This window comes from Echeneis naucrates, chromosome 4 (assembly GCF_900963305.1).
Source record: "Echeneis naucrates chromosome 4, fEcheNa1.1, whole genome shotgun sequence".
Lineage (NCBI taxonomy): Eukaryota > Metazoa > Chordata > Actinopteri > Carangiformes > Echeneidae > Echeneis > Echeneis naucrates.
Genome location: NC_042514.1, coordinates 12,160,464 through 12,188,247, shown reverse-complemented (window position 1 = coordinate 12,188,247; position 27,784 = coordinate 12,160,464). Strand labels below are relative to the sequence as shown.

At 40.1% G+C, this 27,784-nt stretch overlaps 1 protein-coding gene across 6 annotated transcripts in view; it reads left to right on the top strand.

Annotated features, from left to right (window-relative positions):
• Positions 1-25,463, top strand: part of nlgn1 (neuroligin 1) — a 239,751-nt gene extending 214,288 nt beyond the window's left edge. For all 6 annotated transcript variants that reach the window (XM_029499462.1, XM_029499467.1, XM_029499464.1 and 3 more), the window contains 7 exons: positions 18,231-18,416; positions 19,648-19,914; positions 19,998-20,359; positions 21,139-21,299; positions 23,607-23,763; positions 24,479-24,556; positions 24,867-25,463. In XM_029499462.1, the coding sequence (XP_029355322.1) occupies positions 18,231-18,416; positions 19,648-19,914; positions 19,998-20,359; positions 21,139-21,299; positions 23,607-23,763; positions 24,479-24,556; positions 24,867-25,463 (1,808 nt within the window). The remainder of the gene's footprint in view (positions 1-18,230; positions 18,417-19,647; positions 19,915-19,997; positions 20,360-21,138; positions 21,300-23,606; positions 23,764-24,478; positions 24,557-24,866) is intronic.
• Positions 25,464-27,784: the final 2,321 nt, after the last annotated feature.

Here is a 27,784-nt window from a genome sequence, read left to right as displayed (position 1 = left end):
GAAAAAAGACGATCAGATGCTTTTTCTGAAGCGTCCGTCCTTGTGTTAAACCTATAAGGAATAATTATCCACTTCTGCGGCTCTTCTCTTCTCTATGGAGATTGTTAGTTCATTGTTTATGCGTCTGCCTGAAAACTCTTCCTTCATCACCCTTATTTCTAAATGCAGCAGGCAGTTGCAGATATGTACACCACCTTCCCACACACAGACAATGTGCTAGTTGGTAAATGTGTAAGTTGGAGGCATATTTTAACTTAATTTTCTTTTGCTAGAAAGTGAATTTGTCACTTATGCAGTATGTCACTTGTTAACACGTTCATTGTAACAGGTTTATGTGGCCATAATGTGTCCTTATGGTTTTTAGGTAGTTTTGCTGCCCCAAAAAGGCAACGATATACTTGTTTACCAAATATACGCACAAACAACAGCTGTGTTTCCAGGATCATTCTTGTTTGTGTACTTTATGGCTATCAAGAGGGTTAAGAAATAACTTATATTTGGCTTTTTGCAAATTGTTGATGCTGAATATCGACATGGGAAATGGAAACAGTGATAGGTGGACGAGATCCATGAGTTCTTCCTCAAAATCTCTCTACTGAAGTGGTGATCAAAAATTGAGAAACTGAATTTTTTCCGATTTATGAGTACATTGAGGTCGCAGGTGGAAAACATACTGTGAACATTAGTATAGGTTACAGTAGACCTAACCCTAACCCTAAGTGCACACACTGGTCTGAGCATCAGAAACTCTAACCATTAGTGCTGGACCTTCAATTGACAGACAGTTAATATGTTAAGATGTTTATATGTGCCACTTGTTAAAATTCAGATTTTAATGGTTATATTTACTTATAAAATGTTCGCTCAGAGATTCTGGGCCTGGAATGCCCAATGGTTTTCAACTACTTCATATTTGCAAAAAAGGTAACTGCTCTCCATTTGGGGAAGACTTGCATTTAAGACAGGCCTTTTTTTTTTTGATGTATAATTGGTCATAGTAATATAATTGTAATGTAGTATTACTGCCTCCTTCTGGCTTCAGGCGACCTGAAAACTGCTGGTGCCAGTTTGTTCTGAATCAGAACAAGCCAATGGGGATATTCCAACTTGGTCTCATGGTATTTGACCAGTGAAAGAAATGTGATCAGTCACTCAATCAGTCAGTCAGTCAGTCTGTCAGGGCTGGGAGAATGCGTGGTTAAAATTTACAACAGAGACCTTAAGAATATGCTCTTTCTCCAACATCACCGGAACAATCTGTAAAACAAATAAATAGATACATCATTAAATAAATCAACCAAAAAATATCACATGAGGATACGGCAATGAAAAACAGCCAATTTACTTGTGTATATGAAAAGGCTGAAGTGCCTTGAGTCTGTATGACATTGACATATGTTCGCATTCTGCATAACAGTATTTGTAAAGGATCTTTTTTTTTTTTTTTTAAGTTAATCACCAGTAGTTGGCTCCAACAGTGTTGTAAACGCACGTTTTGAATTATTACTAAAATCACATTTCTGATCTCCTCCTTCTGGACCATTACTGCCTTTTCTGTGCTGATGTTTTTTCTTCTCTTTTTTTCAAGATGTGTCCATACATCAGAGTAAAAAGTCATAAATCATTCAAAGTGAGGGAACCGTACATGCCCTACAAACATGGTAAAAAAACGATTATTCTGTTTGAGCCCGTTTTATTTATTTAGTTATTTATTTATTTATTTATTGTATGTCCCAATAAAAGAAATCACCATGCATGTAATCCAAGAGCAGGATTTTTTTTTTTACAGCCCAATTTAAAAGTTTGCGTCTTAACTTACAAGTCACAATTGACGAAGTTGAAAGACATCCACAAACGTTTCAACCTAATGACAGTCAATATAAAAGTACATTAAGAATGAGTTCTTCTACATTCATTATCTATGTTATTATCTCCAATGGGAATAGATTTCAAGTATCTTGCTGTGTGTCATATGAGATTGAATCTAGGGATTGTTAGGGATTATTACTTTAAATTCTTAGCGAAAGCAATGACAGCTCCAAAACTGTCACCAATAATGGGGCCTTCAACCCCAGAAACTACAACTCCCAGCAGTGTGGCAGGTGTGTGTGTGTGAGGAAAGATAATGAGTGTTACTGTTTTCTTTAATGCCTTGATGGCAGGAGCAGACTGCATGGAAAGCATTCTCAAGTGGGATGGCACAAAGTCAAGCTAATTAAACCACCATATTAATGCACTTCCTCTGTTAACACCTCAACTTAAACACCTCAGTATAGCCGACTTGTCAGGACATAAACTAATTAAAGCTGCATTAAGCAGAATTTTAGTTTTAAACAAACCTGTTCAGACAACAGCCTCAGCGGTTTACCTCAGACTGACTATGTTATGTCTCATCCTTTTGTCCTTTTTTTTTATACTGGATATTAGGCATGTTGAATAATTATTGAGGCAACACAACAATTGCTGTTTTTCTGTGTTTAGGTTTACATAGATAACATGGCTTCTTTATCGCTTACCTATGCCAGCTTTGTTTCTTTTGCAGCCTCCACCAAGGGTTCAAACTACATCCTTCAGAGACACTAGTGAAGTCAGAAATAGTAAAGGCCAGAGAATGTTTAAGAAAAAAAAAATGTCTGCAGGAAGTGCCTCGACGATGCTAACCTTTACTCAGACTCACACAAATTGACAAAAAGAAGAATCGAGAAAAGAGCAGTGTTCCATCAGGACAAGTAACCTTTTCTCCAGCTACCAATCAGGCAACCGGGACCAAGGTCTGTGTGTGTGGTGTGAGTGTGATTGTGTGTAGATATTTAATGTGCAAGTGTTTTTAGTGTGGTGACCAATGACTGCACTAATCTGAGCGAATCCCCCGCCCCCCCCCAACCAATACTATAAATATATAAATCTGTGCATTTCCAGGTGCACGACCTTAGTGTGACTGGAACAAAATAGTGACCATATAGACTCAAGCATTTGGAGCTTTCTTTGAGGCAAGACGTGTGTGTGTGGAACAAAGGCTGGCTGACATTTCCAAGCAGCCTGTTTATGACCACAGGCAACAAGCGACAACGCAACGACATCACTTCCTGGGTGGCTGGGGTCTCATTAGATGGGAAAGGTTGATAGAATGAGAGAGAGGGAGAGCAAAAGAGAAGGAGAGAGAAAGGGTGATAAAGAAAAAGACTGAGAGGCTGGTAAGGACAGCAAAGGAGTTCATGTAAAATGTTGATCTTTTGCAGTCTCGCTTTGGGCAATATGGCTCTCTACTTTCATGCCAATAAAATATGATTACCGAGAGAGTTGATGCGAGAGATTTTGAAGCATAAAGGGAGGTGTGTCATTGAATGCCCCCAGATGTCCCTGTTGTTCATTTACATGCAATTGAAAGAGCAGTCTTGTGAAACCCGGGCGACCCCATTGCCACGTTGTACAGAATGAAAGGTGAGGTTCAAGATCAAGTTTTGTGCTGAAGTGTATCTCTCAAGTGTCTGTCGCTAGTGTTCAAAAGGAGTTTCCTTCAAGTTGGACCCATTTGTGTGTATTTCCTAAGCAAAATGAGTCACTGAAACTGTGTGTGTGTGTGTGTGTGCGCGTCTCTTTTCGGCTTTTCCCTATTTTGGGGTCACCACAGCAAGTCAGCCTGACTTGTTTGATTAGGTTTTTGTCAGATGCCCCTTCCTGGTGCAACCCTTGCCATTTTTCCTTGCTTGGCAGCGGTGCAATAATACCGCAGGTTTGTGGGTGCCCATGTCACCAGGGTTTCCAGGCAAACCCTGGTCTTCAGCAGAGACACTGTCCACGATAAATGAGTGCTCACTCAAAGTGCGGAATCCAACAACATCTCATGGATGCATCATCTGACAGCAGGTTGCAGCTACCAGCATATTATTCCTTGCGGGAAGTGGCAAAATATTGAAGCATTGCCGTTTTTTTCTTTGCAAGGCTCATCATCTTTAATTTTAAACGATCAGATGGAATATTTATTTTCTGTGTTTTCATATTGCGGTGAATTGGATTTCACATATGCAGTGCGCAGGTCAGCCCATCAGTGACTCAGTGACTTTTTCAGTGACTTATCAAGTCTCATCAACACCACCACCACAATTAATTTTAATTGTGGCTTTACCTAAAATGTATTTATGCAATAAATAACGACAGGCTTGTGGAATATGCGTATTATATCACAGATAAGGTGCTTTGTTCACCTGGTGACCACCTTGTATGCGTACATTGCTTAAATATGCCCTCCTGTATACTTGCACAGGAATCAGTCACACTCACCACCATCCATTTTATTTCAGCATTTTTCTCCCATTAGTCTACCTGCAATTTTGCTTGTGTTGTATGTTTTGTGTCTTGCTCTTTAGCTTGGGTTCTTAATATTGTCACATAACCAGTAGCTAGCTCTTTTTTCTTTGCCTGTCAGTCGTGGCTCTGAACAGCTCTCAACCAATCGGACTGTCTGTTTTAAGCTACCCATTTTATAATCTGCAATAACTAAAGTCAACAAACGCACTAGTACCAAATTATTTTGTGTAGAGGGGTGAAAGCATATGGGTGCAAAAAAATGGAAATATGAAGGTAATGTCCAAATATCTTTGTTACTGTCCACCACTGTTGATCAGCATCTTCATGCAAATGGACTGCAGCCTTACCTCTCCACTGATGGTGACAGAACCAGCCAACGGCAATTTTAGTCTTTCTTGATCTTTCTTTTTCTCTCTTCCCTCGCCTTGTCCTGGAGTTTCTCATTCAGCTGATACAAGATAACATCGATAACATATTCTGTCTCTTCTCTCTACTGTGGCCCTGAATCCGTCTGAGTGCCATCACTACAAAAGCACCAAGTGGCTTACTCTGCTCCTGTGAAAGCCATGCATATCTGAAGGCCCCTTGCCTCAAGATTCCAGCAACATGTTGTTGACGTCTGACCTATGTGTGTGTTTGAAGACCATGGCGGTTGGTAATGCATTAGCATGGAAGCTGACAGTTCTTTGAACTACTGCTTTGTGCTGGTGTTAGGCATTTTAAAACTTCTTTCTTTCTTTCTTTTCTTTTCTTTTTTTTTTTTTTTTTTTCATTTTTTATTTCCTTGGCAATCCAGCACCATCCATACTTGTCTTGGGGATGCCTAGGATGCCTGCACATGTTCACCTACAGAATGTAAACATGACGCTGCAGTTCCGTTATAGACCAGCGGTGTCATTAACACAGATGGGAATGATGGCAATAAAATAAACCGTGTTGCTAATGGTGTTGCCTTTATCCATAATAGGTCATTTAAATAATTACTGTTTCCATTGTTACAACGCAGATTTCGACAATTACAGGGGGGGCGTCATGATAACTTAATTTATTGCTTTTGGGTGGGTAAACCGCATGACAGGTAATGATGATTGGCTGAGGTAGAGTGAAATTTCATACACACACAAATGACAGGGACACACTAACCCTAACCCTAGGCGATACAATTCATAGGTAGTGTTTGCAAACTGGAAGTACAGACATTTCAATGTTTCCGATTAATAGTTTATTGTATTAGGAGTCCATTTCATTCGTTAAAAATAGAAAAATATATACCATTTAATTTCCAGGGTGTGGCTTTATTTATTAATTTTTTTTATCTTGGGATTAAGGATATCCTATTCAAGTACTTTTATGATTCTGATTGTTGTTAAGAGGCAAAAAAATATTAATGTGCACCAAATACTGTAAATGTTACTAGTTCCTCTCCCATCTTTCGTTCACTAACTCCACACTCCACTTTTCTTAGTGGAGCGGGGGCATTATTCTAATGTTTTGTCTGCCTCTGTCCATTTTGTACATCTTTATTTCATCATCCATACACAGGACTGGATACATCAGAACTATCTTTGACCTCACTCCCTGTGGAGTCATGTTTTCCTGAAGCACCACTTTCTATTCCAAGTTCCCTCTTCCTTCTTGTCAACCCCTTTCTTTTTTTACTCCTGTCTTCTCCCTCCGCACCTCCCACACACTCCTTCTCTCACATTGTCGTCTCCCGTTCACACTTCTCATTCAATGTCTCTCTCTCTGATCTCCTTCCATTTGGGTTTTGTCAGTTTTCATCTCGTGCTGTCTGGGCCTCAGTCCTCCCTCTATGCTAATAATGTTACTGTGCTAAGAAAGGACGCCACTTCACCACTCACAGGATTCGACACATGAATGCTGTTCTTCCCATCCTGTGGTGAAGTAGCACAGCCCCACCTTTTCTCATGCACGAGACCACTTATCAAATGCAATTTTCTGTTAAGTGCTATCATTGTCAAACTGCAACTACGCCTTGTACTGTTTCTGTCCTTTCGAATGCCACAATTTGCATGTGGTAGCCATCTACTCAAACATCTTGCATTGTTTCTGTATATATATACACACATCTTCAGTGTTTCAGGGACTGAGACACTTGCATTAGATTGTTTCACTTCTTGCTGAGTTTTGAGAGGAGGCTTTAGTATTTTTTCCAACCCTCAAAGAAATTATATGAAAAATAAATAGTTCGACAGATGGGAAAATCTGCAAGATTAGACTATTTGTTTTATACATCTTTTCAATGCAACCTGGCAAACCTCAAACCTTGTTTACATAAAGCAAATAAACAAGTGTTGTACTCATATTTATGGGGTGATTTAGCAATCGTTTACAAATAGGGTGCCGCTGAGACCGCCATAGATTGAGAAGATGCCTCTGAGTATATCTGAGGCAGAATATTTTGTGATCAAAAAAGGAATTGTACCTGACAGAATTAAGTTTCTGCAAGGTAGCAGAATGTATGTTGTGCTATATAACCAGGTGGGAATTAGACTTTCCTTGATAGCAAATTAGTTTATGGCTCAGTGGGAGGCTAATATAAGCTAGTTCTTCAAATATTTTACATCAGAATATTTTATGATTTGGGGCTAGAACAAAGTACAACATGCCAACTAGTGGTTGAGAATACTAAGAGGATTTGGCACTGTTGTGATAGAAACTATCGTGTCTTTTACTCAGTAGTGTTGTGTGTTGTAATTTTGCAACTTTGCTGTTCAGAGTATGAAGCAAAATTACACAAATTAAGTTATTTGCACCAAACCTGGTAAAGGTCCATGCACCATGGACTAACCCCTTACATAGGTGTGATCAGGTTGCAGGGGCATATCCAGGAATCATTTTCATCACTTACCTTAACGTTTTTTTTTATGTTTCATTTATTAATTCATTCAACAAGTTAGTCAATTCCTCAAAAATATTGTCTTGATGCAGAAAAAAATCTGACACACCAACAGCATCAAGATCTGTGAGTTTGCAAAATTGACGTGAGCTCAGATAATTAGCCAGATCTGACAGAATTGTGTGAGATTGTTTGGCCTTGGCAGATGTTGCGTAATCTATCGAGTGCCATCTAGTTAAGGCTGTCATTTCTTGTTTATTGACATTTCAGTGTTTTTCTGTGCATTCTGTGTAGAAGAAGCTGTCAAGGCCTAATCATTTTTTACATTTTCTTAATTATGGGCTATTATGTATTCGCTCCACAAGGCTGGAGGAGCTTGTGTAACAGTTTAATCACATCCGTACCCACACAGAAAAATCCTCCCCACTCCCTCGTCGCCTTCAACCCAGCAGAAGGAGGTAATGTATACCAGCTTGTCCTGCAGGGAAATCTGTTAGGGCAGCGACACAAATTAGCACATGTTTGTGTTTGTGCAGAACAAGAAATATGAACAGTGGCTCATTTCATTTTTGAAGTTGACAACATAATTTGATTTGCACCAGCAGAAGGGAGGGGGGGGAGGGTGGAGAGCAAGTGGAGAGAAAGTTTGATGGGCAAGGAAGTGGAGATGGTAAACGAGCGTACTGTAAGACAGGAGTGATGGATGGACGGATGGATAGATGGAGGAGGGGATAACTGTGTTTAAACACTGTGGTGTTACTACATATTGGTCTTTGAAGTGTTAGCTGGAGTCTAACAGAGATGCTGTTCCGTTCAGCATTTACCATAAAATATTTCCAGTAATAAACAGTTCTGACTTCGTGCCTGTCACATCCCATGTTAACCAGCACCAGCCACGTGTGTGTGTGTTTGTGTGTGTTGTGATGCCTAGTATAAAAATCATTGAGCTCGCGTTTGACCTTTCCAAACTTTATATGTACTGCATTATCCAATTATTCTTGACGTGTTCCTCATTATCACACGGCAGACTGCCACCAGTTTATTTCTTTGCCCACTGTCAACTACAAAGATTATAATGACAGCGTTTGAATGATGAAGATCTGATAGGATTAATAAATAGCCTCAGCACACACCAATGCACATTTACCTCTCCGGCTGCGTGATGAAGTCTTATCTCTCTGTTGCTCTCTCTCTTGTTGTATTGTTTAAATGGACTTTTAACTTCTGTGGAATCAGTTTACTTATTTCAAGATAAATTGGGCCTTTCAAATGCAAATTCAAACACTCGCATAAATGCACATCAGCTGTCTTCGTAACTCCATTAGTCGGTGGATTACAAAGGTAAAATGACTCAGACTTTTTCCCCATTCTGTTTTGTGCGTCTGTGTCAGTTTTCTAGACGTATATTTGCAGGGAAGTTGAACTGTCATTTGTCCTTTTTACCGGCTACAATATTTGAACAATGAATGTTTTATCTGACGTCTGGCGAGGAAAGCAAACAGTGCCTCAAACAGTGATGTCCAACGTGACTAGTTTTTTGTTTCTCCTACTGAGTGACAATTTTGAGAAAATTGTCATCAAACTCTTTTGGAGCTTGAAAAATGCACATCTGGCTCTTTAGCAGCTACATTGTCCACATTAGGCATAAAATACCTGCGAGCATTTCCTGTCTTTCAGTGGTCAGTGGGTATGATATGAATGGTTTATTAGAGACTTTTCACTGAATACTACCTATGTATGAACCACAACAGCAAAGTTGCCTTATTTTGCAGCTTCTCATACTAAGAGAAGCAAACATAGAGCATGCTTCCGCATTCATTATTACTTTTAGAATTATAATTATGATGCATTTAATGATCTAACTTAATCAAAGGCTAGATTGACAAATTCTGCTTGTATCAACCCAATTTCCTGCAGCAGTAAGCTGCTGCTCGATATCAAAATTGTTGAGATGAAGCCACTGTGCATCCCAGTCAAACAGCAGACCTAATAAGAACCTATCTAATGATGAACTGTTTCCTCTGCTGTCGTAAATTATGTTGAAAGCGAGAGCACGAAATGGCCTGGAATTTGAATTTTGTGCCTTTGTAGCTTACAAACTGTTACAGCTTAACCAGCACAGGTATATTTAATTGTAATCTAATTTAAATTATGAATTAAATTCCATTCTTTGTATCATTTTACACTGAGGAGTTAAAAGCACCTGCTCCAAAGGCTGATCTCCAACATGACTAATGTTTAACCTTTCTTGTACATTTCTATTCATTATACTTTTTTATTCTTATTTATTCTTATTCTCATTTGTTCACACGTTTAATTTATTCATATGACAGTGCACTCTGCTGTTTTGACGCTTGCATCCATTTTGTGACTGATGCACAATTGTCACCATGCAAACAGGTACACACCTGAAAATGAGAGCTTGCTCTGTGTGTTTCCCCAGCACTGTCTAAATAAAGGTGGAATGAGTGAATATCCTGTAATCTCCATATTCATTATTTCCGGTGAGAAATGCTTTGTGCCTCATCAGCATATTCCCCGTGCACTTGGCCTCGGCCTGCTGTTGTCTTTAGGGTTTGTCGTGTGGAGGGATATGGATGGAGTACTGCTGAGGCAGTGTAAATATGTGAAGCTGGCGTTGCACCATTTGTTTTAAACAAACTTATACAGACTGGACGTTAGTACAGGGAGGAGTGTTTTGTGGGTAGTGAGGTCATGATGTGAGGATACGCTCTCTTTTTTCTAATTTTACCAACACATGTGATTAAGTCATTGTGCTACTGGAAATTCTTTATAGCTGATCAATATTTTTCATTATCCGGCTGCGCTTGGGGCTATAACGTTTTTTGTCTCTTTTGCAACGCTTTTGACCATTCTTGTTTCTCTTTATTTCACTCTTGCACACAAGAACTATTACTTTCCATGTATCCCTGGAATGAAAATCCAGGGATACATGGATGCTATTCCATTTTACAAATTCCCAAAGGATTATTATGAAGGAAAAGAAAACTAAAGAAAATCCGAGTGGTTGTTTATACCACCACGTTGTCACGCTTTCCATTTTTATCCACTGTAATCCTCCCTTCTCTGAATTCTACATTCCCTTTTTTGAGTTCATTAACCGTACAGTTTACCTCCATTGGAGTCAGTGTTTTTCCTCTTTTTTCCCAGGCTGGTGTACTTTTCCCTTATTCTGTTGATCTCGACATCGAGAGTCAAAAGAATACATCATGAAAGAAAGAGGGAACAGAGAGAGGATTATAGTATACAGACCATGACTGTGAAAAATAGATGTGGGGGGAGAAAAAGATATAAAAAAAATCCCATCTTCCTCTCTGTCTAGCATTCTCTCTCTGGTTCGACAGAGATAGCAGGGATAAACGCTCGATTCCTGGATCAGGGTTCACCTCAATATTGTCATCCTGGGGAGCTTAGAGGCCGAGCGGCCATATCGCAGTCTCAGTGATCACGGATGGTGGCTTTTAGCCAAACCTTAGACATAGACACATATGATCTAACCTACACAGGGGAGGAAAATGGAGTGTGACGGGCTTCATAGGAGCTCAAAGGCTGATAAAACTCAACATTTACAGCATGTTGCCAAAGACTTGAGCATTATGAGCTCACTATAAATGGAATACAGCACTGAGGAGATGTGGGGAGAGAAGGGATTTATTTATTTATTTATTTTAAATTGAATTCAATCCTGTGAAAGCTGAGTGGATTTACTTTACTTTACAACTTAATCAACTTCAATTCTTGCTTGTAATTTTTGGAAGTTGGTTGAACTGAATTAAATTCATTGGTCATTGTTTTTATTAAAATTTTTTTATTGCTTGTTGGTTTTGCGTTGGGACAAAATCTTTTTACTTTGGTACATATCCTATCCCTCTGATGAACTTGCTGCACTGATACGCACACACAAACACACACACATAGACGTGGTTAAAAGATATCCAACCACAATGCCGCACCTGGTAATGAAAGCATCTTTCCATTTGGGTTGCCTCTGCATCTCTGTAAACACATTTGTAGCTCTTGTATGTAAACATATCTGCATAAAAGTACTTGGTGTGTGTATGTGTCTGTGTGTGTGTGTTGTTTATGATTCAACAAGGGAGGGTGGTCCCTTCCCTGCTGCCCCACCACTGTTGGGTTGCTAATCATTCTTCCTGCCTCGCTCTTTGTGATTGCCAGCCCATCCCTGCACTGCAGCTAAATTGAATCAATTAAAATCTTTCTTGTAGATGGCTGCCGTTGCTTCCACCAGATTAGGCTTTGATCAAAAGCACACAAATAAATAAATAAGTCAGAGGGAAGGAGAGAGAAAATGAACGAACTCAATTAAACAGTCAGACGAGGGTTGAGTCTCTCCACTGGTGTCGGCGGTGGGAGTGTTGGGAGATGCAAATCTTTTGTATTTGTTTGTGAGAGACATTTAATGGTGAATTCATCTGCTTGAAGTACTTTATGCTTGTGAACTTCAGTGTTGCATGCATGAGAAGCACTTGTATGTGAGAGAACCAGACGAAGAAACAGCGGCGTGTGAAAGCATTTATGTATATCAGGATGCTTCCTTTCAACTGATGAGAGCAGATCATGACAATAATTAGTATATTAACTGCTACACACACTCTAAGTGTGTGTGTTGGACCTACATATATATATTTTAACACAATTATGATTGCATGCTTACAATGGCATTGCGAAGATACAGTTATGTATTTAATGCACTTTTTAAGCCTAGAATGCATGTAAACACAAACACAATATACACAATATGCAGATGAAACTGTATATTGTCTTAAATTGTTTGAAACCAAAGGTTTGGTGAATAATAGTCCCAAATTCAAAGTCAGAAGATCACTAGTTATTCATTTTTTTGGTATTGTCCAGATGTGGTGGAGCAACTGACCGACACTGCTGCCCAAACTACTGCGCCACCAAAATATAGACATGTGATGAATACAATGCACAGCAGCCAGTTTTTTTGTAGACTTAGTTGTAGAGTCCTTAATTCTGAAGGGTTTAGCTGTGTTGGCAGCTTTAAGGCCCATTTACGCTCAACGTGAAATACGCATATGGATACTCTGAGCCTTTTGTGGGTTACATACGATGCAGCTCTAAGAGCCAGCTCTTTGTAATGAACAACGGGAACCGGATCCTGCCTGGCTCGGACTCGCTTCAATTTCTATTCTTTTTTTTTTTTTTTTTTCTGTTCAAGCCGCACGTGATTGGTCAGCTACATGAGCACTGAGGGGAAGGGGCGGGGGCTACACACAGCTCAGAGAGAGAACAGTCACTAGCACACCCACACAGAGATGCTGGAAACAGGTGGAAATCGAAAATGAGTGGCAGGAACAGAAGCAAAATTTTGATGCATTTCAAAGTCATTGATCAAGCAAAGGCAGAATGGGTGACCCTTCAGTCTACCCACCCCTTGTTTTCTTTTTTTATTTATAGTCATTGTAATGTTAACAAACATAAGATATATCTATTTTTACATATATGCTTTTATACCCACACACCTATACAATAAATTAATAAAATAGACTGTGACAGTAAAAAAAAAACAGTATATGTATATGTATTGGGTGTAATCTATTACAGAGCCAATGTTCTTATGTGCATATATAATATATAGTATATATGATAACACAAAACTAAACATCAACAATATGAACAGTAGATAGGTAACATGGAAACCTCCCCTCCCCTCCCCTTCCTCCCTCCCTCCCTCCCTGGTGGGTGAGTGATCTGCCCTTTCCCTCCCCAAACCTGTAACCTTACAATTCATCCCCCTCTTCTACCCGAAAAGGTTTTCACAACTGTTATAGTTTCTGGCCAGGATTTTAGTGTTTTTTCCTTTGCACCATGAGACCGTGCACCTGAGAGCTCCAAAGTTAAAATGTCCAGCAGAAGATGCCACCAATAGTCTACTGATAACATGTGTGGTGGCTTCCATCGTGCTACCAAGATTTTTTTTGCAGCAGTTAGGCTGGAAATCCAGAATCTTTTTTTATGATTGGACATAGGAAGTTTAGAATTATCATTTAATAAACACATTATAGGACAGCATGGCATCTCCTTATTGAGAATTTTGGAGAAATATTTGATAACCTGCGACCAAAACAACTGTACTCCAGGGCATTCCCAAAACATGTGGATAAAAGTACCGACACAATCTTGCATACAAAGTTGGCAGAGTGGAGATGACTCCAGCTTCATTAAGTGTCTCAGTTTTGGAGTAAAATATGCTTGATGTATAATTTTTAGGTGTATGGATTGGTGACTGGGGTTTTTGGAAGCCTGAGCTAAGTTACTCCACACTGTATCCCATGCTATTTCTGACGCAACCACACCACAATCGTTCTGCCAGAGCGTTTGTACTGCCATCGTTCTGCAAGAAGCCTGCAGTATTTGGGAGTACAAAGTTGATACAGTTCCCCTGGTATAGGTGGTATTGTACAGTTGTTTTGTCAATTCATGTTTAGGAAGGTCAGAGTCCCATGGTACCCCAGGTCTTCAAAGCAGTACGGAGCTGTAAATACATAAAAAAGGAAAAAGCTGGTGAATCATACTGATCTCTTAACTCTTGGAATGAGCGTAGACCATTTCTATCAAAAAGCTGTCCAAATAAATAAATCCCATTATTAGACCATATTGGATAGGCCACCTTGCACATGTGATGGCACGGAGACTGTATTGTGGCCACAGCCGTCCCCTCTGAGCGGATCTTCTTTACAGAGGGAAGGAACAGAAGCCGCCCCTCAAAGCTGAGGCCTTTCTCAATGCCAACCTTCTCTAAAGGCTAGTTGAAACTGTTACCTGCTTTTCTTTTCTTTTTTGTTTACACATTTGTATTTATTGTTATTGTGTTGTTATTGTTTTTATTTTGTTCTTTTTGTATTTATTGTTTCACACTAGTTAAAAGTTGACGAATAAGTAGGTATACAATCAGCGATTGGACCTTTTCTCTAAGTGAGAAAGGTCTTTTTGTACTTATACGTATTTATTTTTTGGAACACTCAAAAGAAGTGACTCTCTAAACAGAGCTGGAATTCCCATCACTATTTGTCCGTACTTCACGTTCATTTTGTCCATGTTTCTACACATTTCTATAAAGCTTAAGGATATGGACCAAACGGAGCAGTACCACCAGAAACTGTGGGGGCAGTGTTGCTGTCCCCGAGCTCCAGTCACAAAGAAGAAACAACAATGGCGGGACTTTTTGAAGAGAGGTTGTGTGAGTTGGTGAGGAACTAGAAGCACATATGTGATATGATGTCTGTTCTTATGTGTTGGCCCCGGCGGACATCCTCAAGTCCTGGAAATGACGCTCGTCGTCAATTTCTCTCATTGTCAGCACCAGAGAAAAAAAGTTCCCCGCCCTCCAGTCGGGAAGTATTTAAAGGCCTCACCGACCGCCACCTCCACTTTTGTCTTTTAAGTTAGATATACATTATCAATACCTCCTCCACAGTCGCCATGTTTGTTTTGGTTTGTTGTTGTCATAAACTTTTGACTCTGAGCTGCCCCGTAGTCGATGCATTGGTCAATATCCAGGCCAACATAAAGGACGCATGAAAGTATGTGAGCAGTGACGGTAACATCGTTTGAAATGGATGCGTAGATTTCCAAATGGACGTTGAGCATAAATGAACAAAGAAGTGGACGGAGAAAGCTGAAGCCACTTGTATTGATCAGGGTTTCTTTGAAAGACACAATCAAAGCATCTACCTAGGGATTTTTTTTTTTTTTTCATAATTAGTGCTACTGAGCATAAATTTGCAGTATTTCTCAGCGTTCCTCACTCACCTTTATTTACTCATTAAGGGGACCTTTTCTGCTGGAGAGATGGACTAAAATGTTTGGCTTTTTTTTTTTCTGCCACATTTAGGACATCATTCCTGTGTACTTTTTCATAGGCTTTAGTGGACACACAACACACAAGGTATTTCTGCATCTGTTTGGGAATAAACTGTACTGGTGAATGGCACTAGGCAATCAGTAGAGGTAAGAAATATGTGAGAGTGGGAGGTGGAACGAGACAGATCATGGGTGAGGTTGGTCCGTGTGAGGGACTCCCCGGATGCCTGCACCAGGTAATGGAGCTTTTAGCGTGGGCATCAGAGGGAAAGGGAGCTGGCGATGGTGCTGGCGGTAGTGGGGTGGTGTTGGACATGAAATTGCTCTAAAAGACCAGAGCTCTCCTGTGGGTATACTTGAGGTGCCTTGTCTCATCAGTTCTTTCATACCTCACTAGCACTGAATCTTTATGCAGCCACAGTGAGAAGCGGAGAGGTTAAATTGGTCAGGGAGAGAGAGAAAAAAACTTAGGATGGGTGGGTGTAGATGGTTTAAGTTTGTCTGGGATGGAGATACGTCTCCAAAGCAGGTTGATAAGGTTCCTTAATAGGATTGACACATAGAATTGCATTTAAAGACGAATAAAAGGCCGTAGATTTTCAGCATGAATGATCATATTATTTTTGCTGTCGACAAAACTGTTTTCGGAGAACTTTGTACGAACCTCTAAGATTGCCTGGACCGCTCTTCAAAGGACTGTGAAGAGCGGTTCATTTTACTGCCCACAACTATTGTGGGCAGTAAAATGACACCCATATCCTTTGGAGATTTGCCAAGCTCTGATCTGCATACTCAATGCAGGATTTACACAGCCACGTGCAGCCACTTGCATGTGGGCAGGACCATCAGGTGTCTTTATGTAAATTTGTATATTGTGTATCTGTCACTTCAACAAGGACTTCTTCAGAATCAATGACAATTAGACAGTTTATTTACACAGTGGTTATTTCTGACACGCGGGGTAATCCACAAACTCACAGCATGTCCATCTGCATTGTCATTGTGGATTTGTGACGTTGAGCTGGCACGCCAGGAAGAAACAGCGCAGCAACACACACAAAAATATAAATGCTCAAGCATTCATCACTATTAACATGCTATACCCTGTTAGCTCAGATACATTATCCACAATTTAACCGCTTAGTTCAGTTCAGTAACTGTGAGCACAAAACTATAATTCACCCCGATTTTCCAGCATCATAAACCTGCAGGATGGTGGAGATCACCTACGTGTAAAGCGTTAACTCTGTCTTTCTATCTATTCTTCTATTATTTATATTCCCTTAGTCAGGAAGTGTCCACGGTTGAAAAATTAAAAGTTTTTTTCATGAAAGTATTTCAAGTTATGAATCCTGCCTGTAGACGGTATTGCAGGCTGTGATAACTGTGTATAGAGGGACTTGATTTGCAGCACTGCTCTTTAGATTTTAGGAATTTCCCTGTGGCTGCTATCTGGCTGCTTGACAGTGGTTATCTTGCTTGCAATCCAGTTCTTGAAAGTGGATTGGATCTGTTGTATTTCTGTTCAGAATCGGACTCCCACTCAAACCGATTGAGCAGAACCAAACCGTAATGGCCACAAACTCTTGTTGCACAAAGCCTGCTACTGTTTGCATGCTTATGCCCTGAGTTCTTAACAGAGCACTTCAGATAGCAAGTGAATAGTACAACACAAAATGTGTATATATTAAAAGACTCATAATGAAGTTTATAAATCTACTTTAGGAGACACCAAGAATCAAATGATAAACACCAAAATGCCCCATAATAGGTCCTGAGAAAAATTCCTAAGCTAAACTGCCTATAACTTTCTCCAGAGTTCTTTAAAATGAGCAACAACGATTTTTTATTCACTCCAGAAGTTCATTCATTATCACTGATAATGTCTTCTCTCTGTGTTGACTTGTTGAGAAATATAATTTTCATGTAAGTTTGTCAGGCATTCCCAGTTTCACTTGTGCAATCTGCCTAACAGGTAATGGCAAGGCAGTAAAATACAGCATGAGACTATATCCATCAGCCATTGGAAGTGAGGTTGAATTATACATGGCCTTTTTTACTATAGATGCTCGGAGCAGCTGAAGCGGATTGATTCTTCTTTTTTTTTTCTTTCTTCTTCATACTAACCCTGTTTTGGGTCTTAAAATAACAATGGAAGTATAACAAAATGTGATTTTCTTTGAGAAAACAAGCCCTTGTTGCTTTGTATGTATGTTTCATCATTATCACCCTGCTCTAACTTCTATTTGAGGCCATACATTTAGATATGGTTTTTTTTTTTTGTTGTTGTTGTTTGTTTGTTTGTTTTGTTTCTTTTTCCCTAAACGGGCTCTGTCTGCATATATTTTGAATATCCACGCTCTAGGATTCTCGGTGGGGTAATAACTTGTTTTATTGGAGGAAATTATTATATAGCCAGGCTTGTTGGCTTTGCTTGTATAACAGAAACATTTGCTCCATTATCTACTGGAAGTTAAGCCCAGAGAGTTCAAAAGTAGGTTTTTTTTTTATTTTTTGTTTGTTTGTTTGATTTATTCTAATCAAGTGGATCAATAATAAAATAAGTTTGATATTCACACCTTTTAAAAGAGGTTCTTTTGGTTTTATTTTTTTATTTTGTGAAAACTGAAATTTCATTAAGTATTTCACACATTAGCTCTTAGCCTGCCTAATCCATGGTTTTTTTTGTTTTTTTTTGTCATTGTATTTTCTCTCAGTCAGGCTTACCTTGACATAAAAATTTAAACTCAAGTTAATTCTGATAATTGCGTAACTACAGGTGGCAACAAAATGACAGTGAGAAAAATTGCTCCCGTTTTTTTGTCTAATGACTGCATGTATTAACTTCCCTTCTCTATGCTGCCACTTCTCACCCCCGTGTTATAGCTGGATAGTTTGCTGCATTTGCAAATGTCGTCTGTTGCAACTTATGTGCCATACTTAGCTATTTTCTTTCTTAAAGCAATAATGTATTTGATTTGTACGTGTACAATTGCACAGGGCTTCTTAGTCGATAAATGCACAAATTTCTCATTTCCTCTAATCCCTGTAGCAATAAATTCTTTTTGCAACCTCTGTTAATCAAAATTCTGTGCCTAATATAAGTTATATAATTCCTAATGAAACTTAAATACAAAAAAAAAAGATGCACATCCAAGCTAACATCCCCTCTGTTCTCTGTCCTCTCTTGCAGGGTTCCTGAGTACAGGTGACCAGGCAGCCAAAGGGAATTATGGTTTGTTGGACCAAATTCAGGCTCTGCGTTGGACGAGTGAGAACATTGCAGCCTTCGGCGGTGATCCGTTACGTATTACTGTGTTTGGCTCAGGAGCCGGAGCTTCCTGTGTCAACCTGCTCACATTGTCTCACTACTCAGAGGGCAACCGGTGGAGCAACTCCACCAAAGGTAGGAATACAAGTCACATTGAATCTCCACAGCTAGTCGAGCATGACCATAAATCAGTAACATGGGCAGCAAGTGCAGACAAAACACAGCAGAGTTCCACTTTAGTTGTTTCCAGGTTTAGTTTTTCAGCTTACTTCATGTATATATATATGCTGGCATGTGAGTTTGCCCTTACGTAAAGAGAAATTGCTTTTCATCTAATGCTAACTAAAACTGTGACTATGTAAATATCTGCCCTGCAGATTATTTCTGGAGTCAGAGCTGTTGCAGGATAAGGTCAGATACAATGGGGGCATAAAAGGTTTCCTTCTGAATTAAGTTCTTTAAATTTTACATGAGGAAAAGAAAATGCTTAACAGAATCGCATAAAAATTAGCCGTATTCTGAGCAGGAAAAATAAAGTGACATTTAACCAACGCTGTGCTCAGGCACGGAACTGCTATTAAGATATTTGAATGATAAGATGATGGAATAATTATCATCATCTGAAGGATAAGGCTGGTTTTAATCAGCCCAATTTTGTATAATTTGTCCTGTGAAAAGCAAAACCATAAAAGAAGCCTGACCTGTGCCTTTTTCCATTTTCTGAAATTTCTCTAAAAAGAGTTTGCAGGTGAATCCCAGGATTACAAAATAACAACAAAGACATTGGAAAGTCCATCTTTTAACTTCCATTTTCGAAACCTGATCACTTTACAATGTTTCAATGAATGTTTCATACCTGTCTCACAGACTTTCTGCTCACATGCTTTGAAACAGTTTCTTCAGTTAAACTGCTATGGTACAGTTTGGAATACGTTCAGAGGCAACATTTATTTTAATGGCTGAATGAAGAGCAAAGGGAGGTGGGATGAATTGAGGTCATGCAGAATGTGTAGCCTGAAATTAGCTTTAGTCAATATAGACCGTTTGGCTAAATTTTGGTTTGTAATGGAAGAATACTTACGAGTCATTTCTCTCAGACAGATAATTGACCTTTTTCATTGATTTGAATTGCAGTGATAAGGTACTGCTCATGGTTAAAAGAATCCTTGTTTCTAGCAGGTAGCATGGTTACTACAAGGCACACTTTAACCCGCCACTATTCAATATATGTTTACACTTGTTTTTGAAAATGTTCCTTCGTCATAATGTGCAATGTTCTTTCTTTCTGTCCCTATTTATGATGCTGTCCCTAACCACGACCCTTCCTGTCCCTCTCCAGGCCTGTTTCAGAGGGCCATCGCCCAAAGCGGCACAGCCCTGTCCAGCTGGGCTGTCAGTTTTCAGCCGGCAAAGTATGCCCGGATGCTGGCCCGCAAAGTGGGCTGTAACTTGGAGGACACTGTAGAACTCGTGGTGTGTCTGCAGAGAAAACACTACAAGGAGCTGGTAGATCAAGACATTCAGCCGGCCCGGTACCATATTGCCTTTGGACCTGTTATCGATGGCGATGTCATCCCTGATGACCCTCAGATACTCATGGAGCAAGGTATTTATTCACTTTACTTAAGAATGACAATCTCCAGCAATGCTCTTCCTTTTTTAACGACAAACTGCCAAATCTCTTTTCAGGTGAGTTCCTCAACTATGATATCATGCTGGGAGTGAACCAAGGCGAGGGCCTTAAGTTTGTGGAGCTTATTGTGGACAACGAAAATGGCGTCCAGGCTAATGACTTCGACTACGCCGTGTCCAGCTTTGTGGATGACCTCTATGGCTACCCAGAGGGTAAAGACATCCTCCGAGAGACCATCAAGTTCATGTACACTGACTGGGCTGACAGGCACAACCCGGAGACTCGCCGGAAGACCCTGCTGGCCCTGTTCACTGATCATCAGTGGGTGGCGCCAGCTGTTGCCACAGCCGACCTGCACTCCAGCTTTGGGTCACCAACATATTTCTATGCGTTCTACCACCACTGTCAGACAGAACAGGTGGGTCCATGACTTTAATTCATCAACTTCAGTGATTGTTGATATTACAGAACATAAAAATTCTGTCTGATTTTTATATGCCTGCAGAGACAGAAACCATACGAAAGCATAATATGTGTTTTATTTTTTAGTTAATACAAATCAGGAGGCCATTACTGAGAAAGAGACAGCCTAGTGTTTAAAAATGGTTATTTTGTGACAGGCTTTGGTAAGAAAGTCAATTATTTTGTCACATTAACGCAGATGGTGGAACAAAACATGGCCTGTTTTTATTCCAATTGCATTACTATGACAACTTAGCAGCCTGAGTTTTACAAATTCCCAAACTTCTTGTTTCGAGTTTCACTTGTGCAACTATTCTTTAGATACGCTACCGCACTGACTAATTGTAGTCTATAATGAAAGGCTTGAATGGTGATTAAATCCACACATTTTGTTTTGTCAGATTTTCTTTTTTTCAACGGGCTCAGCCAGTGACATTTTTGTTTAAAATTCAGTTCAAAGGCATCCTTCTTTATCAGTGCTCTCCTTTTATTTCTCACTGTAATACACTGAATATTGTGCCAGATATGGTAGGCCAAATAATATTAAATCCATCTAATTCCCCATTTCTCCAACGAAATAATGTGTTCTCCTAGCATATTTGATCTGTCTGTGTTTGTGTGTATCATCGCCATATGCTGCGTGTCAGCAAGAGAACACGCTGCCTTTAAATGTCCTGTAACTGTCACATAAATGTAGAAATACTCATCCAATTTGACTCATCTGCTACTCATTAGGTACCACCGTGGGCAGACGCAGCTCATGGAGATGAGATCCCGTATGTGTTTGGCCTCCCGATGATTGGGCCAACGGAGCTGTTTCCCTGCAACTTCTCCAAGAACGACGTGATGCTAAGCGCAGTGGTCATGACCTATTGGACCAACTTTGCCAAGACGGGGTATAAGGACATTACATATGTCATTTTCACTGTTGTTCCAGCACCAGCACGACATAACAATGTAGTTAGGACATTTTCAATTTCCTTTGTGGTATATGAAAGTCCAGTGCTAATCAATGAGAGGAACAATTGACAGAAATATCTCATAACTTACTGTTGACCAGTATTTATACTCATGTTTGTATTGCTTTGAAAATAATGATTCGAGGACGTAAGGGACCTCTTATCCTCTCTCCCTCTTATCCTCTGTGTTTGCAAGATAGAGAGAATTAAATACAAGAAATAAATCCAAAGCATTCAGGAATCAAAGACGCATTCAAGATTAACTTGTTTAACTCTACCTCACTTTATCCATAGAGCTGTTGTGTTTTTTTCTTTTCTTTTTCTTTTTCTTTATCTAAAAGAATGAATGTGATACCTAATATATGAGTTATTTGCAAAACTTATTCACACTCATTACTCACCCAAACCCACACGTCACATTTTTAGTTCAAACAAAAGTTCAAGTCCAAGTTTTCCACCACCAGCATGCTCTACATGAAGTCAGCTGTCCCACCCACTATAAATTAAAATGGGATTGATTAAGTCACTTCCCACTTCTTCAGCAAACACATGCAGCTTTGGTAGCTTCAGACCTTCTGTCCTGTGAGTGAGGCAGCTAACTATATCTCATCTGAAAGGCAAGCCAAAGGAGAGAGAAGAAAAAAAAAACTACTACTTTTTTTGCTACCATTTATTTTCTGAGTCAAGTTTGTTGGAAATCTGTCTGAAATTATTCATTTATTTGTTTAATTTAATAACAAGAGAAAAAATAGTAGCACAAAAGTGACCCAATGGAAAATGTTAAAGCCTGATCTGTTTGGCCAAGAAGGCCCCGATGGTTCTTCACTACTGTTTGTCATTTCCTTTTGAGGAATTTGACCGCTTAATGTTCATATATGTAACACAGTGCCAAAAACATCATCCATGTGGGTGTTTTAACAGTTTTTGTGGGCAATTTGTTGCAGTCGATGTAGTCATGATGTATTCATACATGGGATTTGATAGACATGCATTACAAGTCCAGAGAGTAGTTGTTTATTTCATTGTAATTATGTTCTGTCTGTTTTGATGGCCAGGTCTCCTGAGTTGGCCTACTATGTTTTATAGACTGTGCAGTGCAATTGGTATTCTGTGCAGCTACTCCATACATATCTTCAAATAGATTTTTAATTAATGGTCATGGCCTGAAGAGCAACATTCTCGATAGAACAAATGAACCCCCCCCCCCCCTTCACTCCAGTCTCATGTTGCCTTTCAGCATCTAGTCTTGGCAGTAATTGTTTTTTGAGAGTGTAATGGGGGGACAGTGGCTTTTTGTGCACTGCCCAGTCGCCCTGAGGGGAACAGAAAGGAACTAATGATCTACATATATAACCTCAAATTGACGTGCAATGCCGGGTACCTGGGAGATTTATCCCACCAATTGGAATGGTTAAGCGTGTTTCTGATGAGGTCTGGCTGGCTCCATATGCCAGTCTCAGACAATGGGGCGCTCAATGGGTCTGAATGGGCCTTCTTGCCTCACATGGCTGGCTCTGTTCTGCTGACATTAAGTGTAAGTGGTTCTATTTAACACGGAACTACATCATTTTGTCTCTTGATACAAATATAAGGGGGCAGGTGTATAAGGTTGACCTATATTTACATTCAGCATTGTGTTATTATTTCTTTACTTGTAATTTTATTCAAGGTGGTACATAAAATATATAATTTTAATATAAAACAATATAAATAGCCTAAGCCCGAACAATGCACACTACAAAAGTCATCAAAAAAAAACATCGACATGGCAATTTAGGAGAATTTGAAAAAAAAAAAATCATATTATGACAAATTATGAAATTAATAGCCATGTTAAGATCATTTCAGCCAGATTCCAATCATCAGTTTGACCTTTTTTTTCCCTCATTTTATCAGGTGTGATGTCTCAGACGCTGTTGATTAAAATTTGATGAAACCTTGGGGCTGCTTCTCAACACTCAACACAGTGTTTTCAGAGCTATACTGATTAGCCTGAAGGACATGCTCTACTTAGGTCAAAATGAAAATGTTAATAACAAGACGCATGTCTTGAAAGGTCCACTCCGACTATAGTTTGGCTGGAGTTGTCCCTGCCCTCAGAAGTAAACAAGCAAATGACGATATAACCAATAGGAGGCAACGTGTCCATCTTTACATTGTTTTTTAAGGCCTTGTGTTAATGCTCTGCTGTAATACCTACCTGAATGCTTTCACCAGAAATTCTGGCCCCTTTGTTCTCTTCAGGGACCCAAACCAGCCCGTCCCTCAGGACACCAAGTTCATCCACACCAAGCCCAACCGCTTTGAAGAGGTGGCATGGACACGCTACAACCAGAAAGACCAGCTGTACCTGCACATTGGCCTGAAGCCCCGAGTCAAGGAGCACTACCGTGCCAACAAGGTACAGCTGCCGTGCCACATGCAGACTTAAGAATGAGCATTGACTCATCCAACTTTAGTTTTCATGATGTTGTATGGTATCATGAGGCTGGCTCACTATTAGCTGAACAGCTAAACTGCCATGTAATTACTCTCAGTGACGACTGCACATCAGGGACTTTGCATTTCTATTATACTTATTTAACTACGCTGATTGATATGATTATAGAAGCATATTAATTCTCAGTTTCTTTCAGACCCAACTGTTGCAATTTAACCTTTCTACTATTAATTCTCAGCAGCTCATGATAAGTTGAAGCCACCTACGATATGGATGCCATTTTAAAAGAGCTGATTGGGATAGTCATAAAAAAATGAAACAGAATTAAATAAATTAAATAAACAAATAAAAGAAATGTGACTTTTAACTCAATAATTTTTACTCAATAACTTGAATAATTATAAATGTAGCATGCACCTAATTGCCCTTCTTTTTCAGGCACAGCAGAATCAGCCTAATTTGTTCTCTTGCTTATTTTTACTTGTGTTATTTGATTCTTTTAAGCTGAATTGATCTCTTTTTTAATTTTACCACATTCCAAAGGAAATACTAAATTATTGATTATATCTAGCTGATGGTGTGTGGTGGCACATCAGCCCCACCGCGCGCGCACACACACATATTATACAATATTTATATATATGTATATAATATGTTATATTGATCTCCTCTTCAGGTGAACTTGTGGTTGGAGCTGGTTCCTCATCTACACAGCCTCAATGAGGTCACTCAGCTCATCCCCACCACCACCAAGGTTGGTAATATTTCAACTACTTTATCTCTACATTCAAAAAGAGAACGACCCCTAGCCGTGATTGTAAAGGGCAAGAAGGTCAAAAACTTCATCCAACACATGATAAAAATCCTAACAGTCTGTAAAATATCATAACAAATGTTGTTATCCTGTCAGAGAGTTGGGTTTTTAACATAATACCTGCGCTTGACTTGTAGTGTTCTCTCTTAAATGACTGATTGACACATTCAGATTGTGGCAGTGCATGGGGATTGAACTTTATTTGACAAACATGTTATATTGTGACCATTGCTCTTGCTGTCCTCCACAGATTCCTCCACCTGAGGCTACCAACCGAACTCCAAAACCCAAGGTTCTGGTGACTAAACGTCCCAACCCAACTCCATTTCCCACTGAGACCCAGGACAGCCACAACCAGCCACACCTGGTGGACCAGCGTGACTACTCTACTGAGCTGTCAGTGACCATCGCAGTGGGAGCCTCGCTGCTCTTCCTCAACATCCTGGCCTTTGCTGCGCTTTACTACAAGAAGGACAAGCGCCGACATGATGTCCACAGGCGCTGCAGCCCTCAGCGGAGTGCTGCCAATGACATAGCCCACACTCAGGAAGAGGAGATCATGTCCCTGCAGATGAAGCAGCATTCGGACCTGGACCGGGACTGCAGGGGTGTGGGTGACTCCCTACACCCGCACGATGTGGTGCTGAGGACTGCCTGCCCGCCGGACTACACTCTGGCCATGAGGCGCTCACCAGACGACATCCCGCTCATGACACCAAACACCATAACCATGATCCCCAGCACCATGGGGGGGCTCACCTCGCTCCACTCTTTCAACACCTTCCCCACCAGTGGGCAGAATAACACCCTGCCCCACCCACACTCACACTCCACCACCCGGGTATAGCCCTGTGGATACACTCACGCAGGCAGGACTCTGATGGCTGAAGCAAAAAGCTAATGCCACTGCTGCGGCAGGGACTTAAGGCCGACATGCTGACAAACACAGATATGTCAAGAGCTGAAACGCCAGCCTAGAGTTGCCAGACACCCATGGAATTATACTGGGATTCTATGACACCCTGTTAATACCTGAGGGAATATAAATAAGGGTTTGGGGGCTTTGAACCAGAGGGGGGGGGGGGAGAGTAATTATGTTTTTGTAGAAAAATAAAAGACGAAAAGAAAAAAAGGTACAAATAAGGGTTGAAAAAAAAAAAAACAACCTCACAAGCTAAAACAAAGAGGAGGATGTTTTATATCATTATTTTTGTTCTGATATTGCAGCAAAACAAGGTACAGTAAACTACTTTTTCTTTCTAGCGACAGATATGGCCTTCGGGATCTTTTGACAAATGACTGCTTGACGGTATTATCTGGAAGCAGAACAAAGCATCAGACACGCCTCGGAGGTGAGAAGAGGGGAGCACTTTGTAAAAGAAAGAAAACATATTGTTTTCCTTTGGCATCACACTGCAGATTACTCTGTGGGGCACAGAGTAGATTTAGGCATGTGTTAACTTCATAAATCGAGGCTATGTAAGATAAGGCAAAAACTATTGCTGAAACCAACAAAGGAAGGACTGGAAATATCGTGGAAAAAAGAAACCCTGTATGCACAATGGAATTCATTTGAGGAAAAAAAAAAAATGTCAGATACTTTTGATCCACTTATTTTTGAGGATTGGGAACAACTTTATTGTATAGAACCTATTTACATATCTAGATCTGTACACTAAGCACCAAGGCTTTTTAAGCCCTCTTCTCTTGTGGGGGGGGGCCCTGTACTGCAGACCTGCCAGCAAGACTGAACCAAGGGGAAGTGGGAATACACCTTCTGGCTTTCTGGCAGTTCCAACTCCGACACCGAGAGCTGGGGGACAAAGGATAATTGGATATTTTAGCACGATGCGCATGACAATTTATCTGCTTAATGGCTGCTCTGCTGATTATGTCATTATTAAGAATAATTTTCACCCTCTCCCTTGCATTGGAGTAATTTCAGACGGATTTCCTGATTGGATTACAGAAAAACACACACCATCACGGGACTATGAGAAATGCAGCTCAAGGTTGTGGATGCTGTGGGCTCAAACGGGGGACAGGAAGGGGATGGGCCGGGGATATGGTAAAACTTTCTTGCATAACATAATATAGCTTGAGTGGAGCTGGGCATATAAAGACTAGTTTTGTACTCTGTGTGTTGGTACTACTTTTTGATAGTGTTCAAATCACATTACACTGTATCAATCAAACTCATTGTACCTTCAGTTGAAATCAGTGTTATTTGCTATTGTACCTATTGGACCACTTTACTGTATAGAAGTAATTACCTACACTGCTTATTCCATGTCCCATTTTATTTTCTTTCATTTGGAGGTTGCAGAGGATGCACATTATAGAGTATAAATGATATGGGGGGATGCAAAAAGCAAAAGAAAACATGGTTACAGAGTGAGTTTTTGGGGAATGTAGCTTTTTCCAGTTTCTTTATCCGGTCAGGTTCTATGAAGCTCTTTAAACATGAATAGTCTATACCGGACTAATACAAATCAGAGGCCAAGCACAGACAGTTCTCTAAGGGTTGAATCGCTCTGGAAATGCAAAAAAGCGCTAGGGTCAGGAAAGAGTAGTTCCCACAATCCACTATTCAAGTGGTCATTATAAACCAAGGTTAATGATTTTCAAGGCACACGGTGCTATAAGAATGAAGTCAACCTGCCTCCATTAGCAGCTGGGCCTCACAGTCGCCCCCCTCTTTTTTTTTTTTTTTTTTTTTTTTTACTCCACTCCTTTTCTACTGAAGATTCTCAACTGTCTCATCTTTTACACTGAGTTGACAGGGTTGGGCTGTTGGGCAAAAATGACCCCCCGCCCCCACCCTCCCAAACACACCACCTCCCGTTTACCATCTCCTGCAAGGCTGTCAGCCATTTCTACCATCTTTAGGTCAGTGACACCTCAGCAGCTAATGATGTTAGCCACTGGAGCAGGAATGTGTCATACAGCAAAGCAAGCAGCAGTCGGATCCAGTCGCTGAAGAGGTTGGAGTCATTGTGGGGATGAAGTGGTGATTTTTAAAATAGACAGAGAGAAGAATACCCTAGATGGCAAGTTTGTTGTGCTCAGATCTGTATGCTGGCACAAAGATGCCACTTGGTAAGCTGAAACGTTTGACTCCCTGCTTTTCCTTCACTAAAGTGTAGATGTGTAGAGGCCTCAGTTGTG